General features: G+C 37.8%; 1 protein-coding gene across 1 annotated transcript; it reads left to right on the top strand.

Moving 5' to 3' along the window:
- The first annotated feature begins 513 nt into the window (after positions 1-513).
- dolpp1 (dolichyldiphosphatase 1) lies at positions 514-4592 on the top strand. Its single transcript, XM_039779240.1, has 8 exons — positions 514-688; positions 1400-1500; positions 1665-1749; positions 2301-2400; positions 2828-2926; positions 3387-3515; positions 3656-3745; positions 4448-4592. Exons 1-8 carry the CDS (start codon positions 613-615, stop codon positions 4482-4484), a joined length of 717 nt encoding a protein of 238 aa, XP_039635174.1. The 5' UTR covers positions 514-612; the 3' UTR covers positions 4485-4592.
- Positions 4593-11558: the final 6966 nt, after the last annotated feature.

Genomic DNA, 11558 nt, shown 5'->3' with positions numbered 1-11558 from the left:
CACTGGACCTTATAAAAGGACATTTCCACTATTTCTTTTCACATTTTTTGTTTAATCTAAAAAATGTTTTATCAATAATGAAAATAATCATTAGTTGGTGTCCTACTGCTGGAAATGGCTCATAACTGATCTATATAGCATTAGTAATTATTTATACTTTTTAAAATTATTATGAGTATTATAGATACAACTTGTAAACCCTTTTATTAAGGGTGATCTATGAAAGAGTGGTACCAACTTATTTAAGGCATTTAATGATTTGACCCTATAAATTCAGATTTCCACATACAATAAATATGTGTGCAAATAACTACTGGACATTATATGACATGTAATGTATAGCCTACGTTAATTAAGTAATCATTAAAAATATATTTTTGTATTTTTTTGAATGGGTACAGTTCGCAGCTTTAATGTGGAGTGTTGGCCTTTTGTGTTTTTTGTTCATTCAATAATTCTTCACTATGGACAAAATATCTCATTTCTAGTGTTCGGCGGCGATTGGACGGCTCCTACGCTGCCGGAGCGCGCTTAACACAGAGCTCCGTTCACCATTGGTTAGACAAGTGTCTGGGGCGTTTCACTGGGACTGCCCGGTTGTGTCCGGGTAAGATGGCGTTGGAAGAGCAGTGCTCGGTACCACCTCAATGGCGGTCCATATCTCTGACACACGTAGAGTTCCCGGAGGGTACGTAAACTCAACGTTTTTCTCTAACTACTAAAGATGATAACCACCAGCAGCTTGGTAATTTTCGAAGACTGCGTGTGTTTGCTCGATACTGAATGGACACGGCCGTTGGTGATACTGCCAAATAGTGAGACGATGTAAAACGTCGTGCACAGCGGGGAATGTAACCCGGACTGCAAAATTGTGAGACAGCGCCGCATGCGCAGTTGGCGCTAATGTCCACAATGAAGGCTAGTTAGCCCGTTAGATGTCTTAATATCGGCTTTGATATTTTCTCTCGGGATTACGCGAATATGCTGCGCCCTGTAGGAATTATTCGACAAAATTTAAGCATCATGAACAGCAAAAGTTGTATAAGTGTGGTGGAAATACAAGCTATTTCACCTTAAAACATTGTAACCAGGACTACGGCTAACGTAGTAGCTAGCTAGCTCTTGACCTCATTATGATTAGTATAACTAGCATAAACCACATGCACCGAGCTGACCGAATTAACAAAATAAAATAATAGGGTAAAGTTATGTTAGTTAGATGATTGCTTGGCTACTCCATCACAGCAGCTTCCTACATGTACTTGCAGTTAAATATTTCAACCATCCGGGTTCACTGAGTACTTTAAAGTGTTAACTCCCACCAGTACTAGCTAGCTAAGTGACTTGACTGGGGTTTATGTTTAACGTTAACATCGTAACTGTGTCTCTATGTTTTTAGGTGATCTGACGGGACAAGTGCTGGCCTACATCAGTCTCTTACCCATAGCAATCCTTGTGGGTTTTGTTACACTCATTGTGTTTAAACGGGAGCTGCACACGGTGAGTTCTGCACATGCACTTTTAGTTTCAGAAAGAGCATCAATTTTAAACTCCCATTTGTTATGCTGTTAATTGTCCCACAGGAGCCGAAATAAGTTGTGTCAGGCAGGCCAAATGTTTGTAAGTGCTCCCATGTTTTTATATATATATATATTTTTTTACAGATTTCCTTCTTTGGTGGGCTCATCCTGAATGAAGGGGTGAACTGGCTGCTGAAGCACATTCTCAGAGAGCCGCGCCCATGTGCAGGTGAGTGAAGGAATACGTTGTTGACTTTATAGAGACTGTAGTGGGTGGGGTTGGGCAACATTGCAAAATCATCCCAATAGCCAGAAAAGCTTCTTCTGATATTAATGTGTGTGTGTGTGTGTGTGTGTGTGTGTGTGTGTGTGTGTGTGTGTGTGTGTGTGTGTGTGTGAAAGACAAACATGATTTACATACACAAGAGACATTTGTTCCATGTTAGAGAAAACAATCGAAGTGGCATTCAAAACAATTCAAATAGAAATAAATATGCAAATATTCTTTTATATATTTTATATTATGAATTTTTGTTATGCCTCTGGGATTATTTATGTATTAAGTGTTGTGTGTATTGGGCTGTCATTTTATTGGACCATGAGTCTGTAATAAAAGTCTTATTATTATTATTATTATTATTATTATTATGGATTGTGGTATCTCCCAAACCTAGCAAGATATTAAGTTTAGTATTAAACTTTTGAAAATATTGGTTCTATGTTTTATATGAAGATGTACTCCATATTTTAAATGTATATATTGATATTGTCTTTCTGCAGGAGCTCACACAACTCTGCACACAGAGTATGGGATGCCCTCCAGTCATTCCCAGCTTATGTGGTTCTTTGTTGTTTACTTCTTTCTGTTCCTTTATTTAAGGTGAGCTTGTTTCTTTTTGGTGTTTGGAGAGGTTTAAGGGTGAAAACATGTAGCTGTGCAATTGAAAAAAAAATGCAGCAAATAGCTAAAGTTTAATGTGAACAAACTAATAAAAAAATACAGTTCTGCAATTGAGCATTTTCATTGAAGTTGGGTATTTACAATATAAAAAGTAAAACAAATAGTTTTACTGGTATGTTTCCTGCAATGTTTTGTCATGCATACATGCATTGTATCACTGATTTTAATTACATCATATTCACGTCAAGCAAGAATGTTATTCATATTAGCATCTGTGATTTACTGGTTTATTCCAGGGCATGTATTTCATTATCACATTTTTGATAATCACTTATTAGATGCTTTCACTCCACCTTTCCATGAGGTAGATGTCATGGTGTGAACTCGTGCTGTTCTTTCTTTTCAGAATGCATCAAACGAACAATGCTCGATGTGTGGACCTGCTGTGGAGACACATACTGTCCATCATCCTGTTGGGCGTGGCCTTATCAGTCTCATACAGCAGGTAAGGCTGCAAGTAATTATTTACTCATCATTATTATTTTCCATAAAATGTCAGAAAAAAGCGAAAAATGCCCAGTCTTTTCTTGTTTGGTCTGACCAAAAGTCCAAAACCCTAAGATACATCAATGCATTATCAAAATTGTACTTGGAATCTTCTGCCAACCAAATAATTGATTAATCGACTGATCGTTTCAGCTTTAAAAAGAAATAAAAAGAAAAGTGAAGCCCATTAAATCATAGCATTGCTGACCATGTCCAGTATTGTAGTATTGTGTGCTCAGGGCAGGGGGACAAGAACATTGAGAATATTGTTGTCTGTTCTCACTGTTACAGAACGAGTCAAATGTAGCTATTTCCTGTGTACTATCTGAAGTGCATGCTTCTGGACTTAGTTTAGTTTCGAACTACAGGCACAATTTATGTTTTCTTGAACATTGTTTTTTTCTCTCTCTCATTCTCAGGGTCTACCTGTTGTATCACACCTGGAGCCAGGTTTTCTATGGTGGTGTGGCTGGTAGTACTATTGGCATAATCTGGTTCTTTTTCACACAAGAGGTGCTGACACCATTATTCCCCAAAATAGCAGCGTGGTAAGTAGTGCTCTCATTTCTCTGCCTCCTCCTTGTGTCTGAGGGGAGGCTGATTCGTCCTCAGCCTGGATGAGTGGCTAAAACTAGTCTTTAATGGCTACTCTAATAATTTGTTCTTTCAATGTTTTCACAATGTATAGGCCAATATCAGAGTACTTCCTGGTGCGAGACACAAGCCTGATCCCCAACATCTTATGGTTTGAGTATACAGTGACCAGATCAGAGGCAAGGTAAGTTGCCACACCACCACTTCTATCACCGTTAAGGCCCGGTCACACCAGAAAGTGGCACACTGAATTGCCTACTCGTCCTGGAGACGTAGGCTTTGCTAGAGGCTTGGTGACATAGTGAGTTCTCGCAGGGCTAGTTGGTGAAGTACTGCAGCTTGCAAGCTAACATGTCAGCACTAGTCAGTCACAATAGCCGCCCAAGCTTCTTTCTGTTTTTTTTTTTTCTGTACTGTGTCCTTTACTCCCCCTCTCAAGATTGTACATAATTTCATTCAATAGAGAGTTATAAAGGAGGGGGGGACAAGCTCTCTAAGGTAGCTAGTCTGCTTATGGTCAGTTAGCAAGCTTTTTAGCTCATTTGCGAACGAGATTCTCAAGTATTTTTACCACGCACTGTCTGCAAACCATGCCTCTGTCAACGTACGAACTGCTCTGTAACAGTTAAAAAACAAAAACAAAAAGTGCATGGCGCAACACCGTTAATAAGCTACAATAACTTTCTTCATTACTTTGCACTTTACGCAAAAGATATGTGTGGATTTACTTCGTCCCCGCTAGCGAATCCACTGTGCGCTGCGATGCCATTGAAATTAACTGAATTTCTGTCTTTTAAATGCTGGTGTGACTGGGCTTTTTTACTTTCTTTGAGACTTTTACTTTGTGTTTTGTGACTAAATTTTTGGGGGGGTTTTCTTCTTTTAGGAACAGACAACGAAAGCTTGGAACAAAACTTCAGTGATCTACGCAGTTCTTCTGTGAAACTGGGTTCAGGACGACACGCGCGCACACACGCACGCACACACACACACGCACGCACACACACACACAAACAAACAAACAAACAAACGCTCGACAAAAACACACTGGAGAACCATATTTTGGACTGACGTGGTTGCTAGGAGTAAAGGGCAAAAAAACGTTTACAGGTGGCGAAAGAGTGCCTGGACCTGTCCCGGAGCCTACAGCCTGAGCAAGTCCGTCCACACGCCTCTCCTTCTTGTACAGCTTGCCCAAAATGCTCTTCAATGCATGCAAGACTGTGCAAGAGGCATACTATTTAATGATAGATTAATATATATATTTTAACTATAAGCGCACGCTGACAGTAACAGTGTACTGTAAGAGATTCATGGAGCCTAAAGGAGGGGGGGGGTTGGTTTTGTTTTGGTTTGTTGGGGTTTGTTGGGGGGGGTTTTTTTTTTTTTTTTTTTTTTTTTTTTATATATTCTGATTAATAGCTGGTGGGGAGGGGGGGTTGGTTATGGCTAGGTTCGGGGTATATGGAATGAACCATTTTTCGTTGTTATATAATAGAAAATGAACAATTTCTAAAATTGGTTATGATGTAATATAAACGAAAATTTGCACTTTGTGAAATTTACAAGTTCAAAAAAATACGACTAACACTAGTTAAATGTTAAGACCCTCCCCCTCTTTTCTCTCATCAGTCTTTGCTTTGTGTCTATGACTGTCAGTCCTAATATATGATTCCAAAGCTGATCTGCAAGCAGTGTAAATTTAATCTGTACTATTGAGCATCGAGGTTGTGCTTTCTGTTTATAGCCACGTTTGAGGATTATGAGACTGAATCAGAACATCAGGTTTCAGTTATTTTCATTGTTGAACACACTTTGGACCGAGGTGGTGTTTTCTTAATGCTTGACACACCGTAGCAGCCTGGGAACAGGATTCTGGGAATCACTTTTCTTTTATTCATTCAGTGTCTTTGTTTTCTGCTGTTGCAGAGACCCGTTTTTCTTTTTACCTGCATTTCCAAGATAACATTCCATATCATTTAGTGCAAAAACATATATAAAGACTGCTGAGGGGATATGTTTTCTTTTTGTATTATTTTTGAAGAAAGGACAAAAAAAAAAAAAAAAAGCCTCAGGTCAGTTGTAGCATGTGATTATGCTTAATGCCTCACAGCCCACGGCAGCTAATGGTGACAGCTGTCATGTGAGGATCTGAAGCTGATTTAAAACTGTCATATCATTAGCTCCACAAAGGGAAGTAGTTCTCTTAGGATTATTTTTTCCATGTGTAACCTATATCAGGCTGAATAAAAATGTGTTTATGTACAAAAGATGGTTCAAGTGTCATGCTTTGAAATACAGTGGCGTGTTTTTTTTTTTTTTTTAAGCTTTGTAGCGTGTTTCCTGTTGAGCAAATGTGGCATTTGAAAGACTAATTTACTTCCTCGCTGGATTTTCCACTGATGTGCATCAGTCAGTGTAGTGTCTGTTTGATGGCAGCTGGGCTGTTATCACTGTCTCTCAGATTATCTGTTCTGGTGCATCACTGACTCCAAAACAGAGGCGGGAGATAAAATGTAGTGATAGAAATACTGATGAAAAGAACTGCACGATGCACGTGTTATGGTAATAAACTATATCACAGCCCTTTAAGAATATTGCAGTGATGCACTGGGTGCTAATAAAAACATGCAAGTAGGCTGTAATGACTGGGAACTGATGCACAGAATGCATGTTCTGCATTAAATGCAGCTCACAGAAATGCTCATGACTATAAGCAGGTATAATGTTTAAAATGTTCATTCTCAGGAGTTTTGTCTGTTAGCATGCTGACCTTTGTTTTGAATTGCAGTAAACACAAAGTACAGCTAAGCAAAGGATTGAAAACATGTTGACCCTATGATTGTGTTAGATGGAAAGTGTTTAAGCATTTGCAATGCATCCTGAGGGGGATGAGTGTCTACGCCAAATCTTATGAGAAGTCATCCAATAGTTGTTGAGACGTGTGACACAAAACCACAGATGTTATCCTCATGGTGGCGCTAGAGGAAAAGTCGAGATCACCAAAGTCATTAGGGTTAATCCTCTGGGAATCATGAATGTCCATCCAATAGTAGTTGAGATATTTCTGGACCAAAGTAGTGGACTGAGTGACAGATGGACATTGCCATAGAGCCACAATGCAAGCATGGCTAAAAGCATGTATCTGTAGGCTACAAAATGCATTTTGTGCACTAAATACACATGTAATGTGATACTCTGTACCTGATACAAATTTGCTGATGTGATCTGAGGTAGCAAACAATAATACTCAGGCCTAAGACAAAATTGCGCAACCCTTTCCTCTCCAAAGAGACAAATTGTTGTGGAAAATGTGCAACAAATAATTGAAAATGGTGTCTTATTTTCCAGAGACCGAAGCATTTAAATATGTTTTTGGAGACTAGATGGGCTGACAAATGAAAAATAGCTCTCTGTTCAGTTCAAACAATGAACAAGCTCCTTGTCTTGTGAAGTGAGCGTCCTGCATTTCTCTCAATGCACTTTATTACCCAATGTGACTGCTGAACACTGCTGGAGAAAAGACCCATTCCATTTTTGATTCACTTTTCAGGTCTAACCTCAGGCTATCCCCAAACACCCGTCGGGAACGGGCATAGCCTAGATAAAAAAATGATGAAGACCTCAACCTATTTCTGTTTCTCAAAAGCTTTTTTCTCTAACCTGCACTGTTTGGATGAGCAGCGAGCACTTCTGTAGAAACCTTTTTTTGGAAATTAAGGTTCAGAGCTGGTGGTCACCTCTCTCCACAGATATGTGGAGAGTGAAGAGATGTTTAATTTGGGTCTCTCATACTGTCTGGGTTGTAAAAGGTTAAGACATTATACGTGTAGATATATTACACACTTCAGTTCAAACAGAGGTGCCAAGCTGTCCTATATTGGGACACTTAAGTCCATTAATATTTAAAACAGAAGGACTGACATCCACTGGATGAAGATTGTTATTGCAATGTTAAGCTTAATGTAAGGTAGCAAGTGGGGGTCATACAATAAGATTAAGCTATTTTATATATATATATATATATATATATATATATATATATATATATATATATATATATAAAACTTATTAATCCACATTTTATCATCGTATAATGTCTGCAAAATGTTTTGTTTCTATTGAAGTGAAATATGTTATAAGTAAAAGAAATTATTTTTGACTAAATACATGGTAAATTAAAGGAACACATCACAATCATTCAGGAGAAAGTAAAGGTGGATTTAATCAAGTATTACACTTAAGTACTTCTGCTTTACACATGTATTTCCATCTTGCGCTACATCAACTACTATTGAAAAGGAAATATATGAAATATTTTACTCAATTTTGTTTGTCGGCCGACTGTGCGTTAGATGTGACTTTGCAGATACGGATTTTGCACGAGAAAAGATCTGATGAGCTCATACATACTGTGAAATGAAATGTAATAGTTTAGATTAAATTATTGCCTTGTTGACCTCATTTGTGTTTAGCACCACCAGCAAACACGCCAGCTTTGAGATTGTTCATGCTTATACAAATGAAAGCGGTGCAATGATTCTGCTCACAGTTAATGTCAGGAAATTTATTGTGTGAGGCTTGAAAATGAATTTTACTGTATGTAGGCCTACATGTACAGAGGCATACTGTTACTAGTACACACTGTTTGCCTCAAAAGGAAGAAGGAATTTGAACATGTACAGTAAATTAATATTTGGCTCTCTTCAGAAATGTACCTGTGGTAGAGCTAACTGCATTTATAACACCTGTAGCACCTTATAGGATAATGGATCAAATCACATCAGCGCAGATCTTATTCCTAAACAAGTTAAACTGACCAAGTTCTTCACTGTTTGTATGTTTAACACCGAGTGTCTACTGTTGAGCCAGCACCACTAGATGGCACCCATCGCACAGCTACAGTAAGGACTAATGAGACAAGCACAGATTGGTTTAATTCCTGTCATTAATACAGTGCAGACTTACTGTAACTCATACCACAAAACACAGCATAAGCATTTTAGAACCAACTCTTTAGAAAGAAAAAGGTCTAACATGTGGCATGTTTATGGTGGAGTTTTGGGTAATCATCTTTTCTGTTTTTGAACTGAACCGAATGATGTGAAGTAAAACCCCCCAAACAAATCTGATGAATTTGTAACAATTAAAAAAAAGAAAAAACATGTCCATTTATGATAAAAGTAGTAGCTACATTTGTTGACATGGTATACAAAGTTTTCTAATTATAAATATGATAAAACTAATGTTGCTCTTGCCCATAAAAAAAGAGTGTCTTTTATTTCACTTCAATGGAAAAAAACTATGCTGTTTGGCAGAGGATCAGCATTTAAAAACTGTTAGGTCAGATGAAAAAAAAGCAGTTTGTTGTTAGTAAAAGTTACAAAAATACATTTTATTAGAATTTGAAGATTCTTTTTTGGGGCATTTTAGGCCTTTATTATATAGGATAGGTGAAGACAGGAAAGGTGGGGAGAGAGAGGGGGAATGACATGCAGCAAAGGGCTGTGGGTCGGGATTGAACCCTCGGCCACTGCGGCAAGGACTGAGCCTCCTCTGTACATGGGGCGCACGCTATGAGCTATCCAGGTGCCCCATTTTATTATAATTTTAGCGTTTTTTATTGCTTTCTATTCAACTCAATGATATATTCAGGTAATCCATTTACATTTCCTTACAACACATTGGCTTAAGTTATAGTACAAAGAATGATTGTATTGCCCATGATGTAAGAATTATAAATCATTATGAATTATTGTCAGGCAAGTGAACTAGACAGAAAGGATTTGTAGAAGCAATGTTAGTATTAATGTTTAAAATAATTTAAAACATATACTTCAAGTGTGTTAAAAACACAAAATGTTAAAAGAAGATGCCCAACACAACCAGCAACATCAATGAAAATATACCGCCCCTTCTCCAGTTTAACCTTATGCCTCAATAAATGATTCTTCAAAACGCATGTTAGGGGATATGAAAATGTATGAGGAATAACATGGATTGGGTCTTAAATGTCCTTAGATCCAGAAGCAGTTCAGGGTTCACACTCCTGAGGGGCCCGAGGCAGATTTGTACTCAACAACCCCTTTATACTGACTTCTGTGTACAACTTAAGTATTCTAAAAGTTTCACAGACTCGTTGACAAATCTGCAGCGGACAATATGAGTTGAGAAATAAAAAAAAAAAAAGGTAAAATAGGCCTATATAAATCCACCCATTAGGATAAAAACAAATGCCAAAAGAATCGTGGAAATATGGTTTCAAAATCTGAGTTTTATATCTACTCCGCCAACATATCTTGAAACACTGATGGGTCTGTGATACATAATTAGTATCTCCGGCACTGAAGCGTGAAAACAAAGTGTTTGTACAGATAACACTAATGTTCTAACAAATTTATGAGTGGTGGCATAAGGCGCGTTCAAACTGCCCCCTCACATTTCTTTTTTCGTCTCTTGGATAGAACATAAAACACCACAAACAACCTGCTTGATCTTAAATTTAACTACAACAGTGTTTTAACAAATGTTTGAGCAATGGCAGCACATTTATCTACCTCCCCACGCTGATTTCTTATTTACATTTTTTTTGGGCTTCTTGGACACATTTTTAAATATTATGGGAGTGAAATGGGTATTGTTCATGAGCCAAATGATTGTCTTAATTTTATCTAAAATCCTAAATCAGCTTACTGAGCCTGTTGCTTCACTGATATTTATGAGCAAATGTGAAAAATAAACATTCCTCTCTTTCACTTTTCTTTATTTCACCCCTAAATTGGTTTGATTTCTTCACTGCCTGTACTTCACTGTTATCCCTCTCTGTTTTTCCACAGTCTCTCCACTTGGGGGCAATACACACTGACCTGAAGTCAGTTTTATAGAATGTGGAGGTTTCCTTGTGACATGGGTTGGTTCAAGGACAAAACAGATATTTAGAGGACAAACATTACTGGGATGTAAATTGTGGTAAAATGATTTGTTTGTATGTATCTTTTGCGTATTATTGCCAGTTAAAGTCACTATTTTACCTGTCCTTATAGCTGTCTTTTTTTATGATTAACAATTTTTATTTTTATTTTATCACACCACACAAAACACAATTTGCAACCTGAACAACCCCCCCCCCCCACCCCCTGTCATCACCACCCACCCAGACAAAAATCAAGAAATGATGACACAGCAACCACAATATTCAAAACCAACAACAAAAATAACAAAATAGACAAACCAAATAAACATATGTATAAATGACAACACCATAAGCCCATCATACCCCAGCCCTCCAGAAAGCTCAGGTACTTTCCCCATTCTGTGTAGACATCCAATTTGGCAAACTGTTTTCTCCTTTCTCTTAAAAGAATCTGTCGGGCTATCATTTAACTAGTCAAGACCCAACTTCTTATGTGCCTATCTATTCCGTTTAGGATTGACCCATTTCCCAGAACAAATCATCTTGGGCTGAATGGAACCTGGGTCTCTGCAGTCTGACATAGGTTATCATATATCCCAGTCCAAAATTCCTGGACCTTATCACAGGACCATAAGACAATAAGTAATTTTTCAACAATTTGGTATGTCTTTCAAACCAAGTCTAAACAATTGCTGTCATTTTTTTTACATCAATACATTTTACAATCTCAGAATAGTTATACTCTGTATCTGGTAAATGGCTGGCAGACTTGGCCTAAAATTGCAAGATATTTTAAAAGCTTTGATTGCTGGGATTTTTTTTTTGTTCTTCTGTCCTCTCACCTCCAGTAGTTTCAGTCTTTATTTAGACACTGAGTGAGGAAAACAATAGAGAGAGTCTCTGTTAGGTCCTGATCCTAGGCCAGCTGGTGAACACGTGGCTCTATTTTTACACAATATGGAGCTTATGTTGCACTAATTTTAATATTGCAGAGGACAAAACAAATAAACAGCTCTCAAGCTGTGGCCTGGCACTATTTATATCAAATATTCTACCCATGAACCACGACATCTGCTTCTGTACA

This window comes from Perca fluviatilis, chromosome 17 (assembly GCF_010015445.1).
Source record: "Perca fluviatilis chromosome 17, GENO_Pfluv_1.0, whole genome shotgun sequence".
NCBI classification, from domain to species: domain Eukaryota; kingdom Metazoa; phylum Chordata; class Actinopteri; order Perciformes; family Percidae; genus Perca; species Perca fluviatilis.
The sequence above is the reverse complement of the archived record's forward strand: the minus strand, read 5'-3'. Positions and strand labels throughout refer to the sequence as shown.

What these genes read in the sequence shown, in the direction of transcription:
- dolpp1 (XM_039779240.1), top strand. Translation starts at nt 613, where the DNA reads ATGGCGTTGGAAGAGCAGTGCTCGGTACCACCTCAATGGCGGTCCATA. An exon ending in AGAGCCGCGCCCATGTGCAG is followed by an intron (nt 1,750 to 2,300) that starts GTGAGTGAAGGA and finishes GTCTTTCTGCAG; the next exon opens with GAGCTCACACAACTCTGCAC. An exon ending in TTCCCCAAAATAGCAGCGTG is followed by an intron (nt 3,516 to 3,655) that starts GTAAGTAGTGCT and finishes CACAATGTATAG; the next exon opens with GCCAATATCAGAGTACTTCC.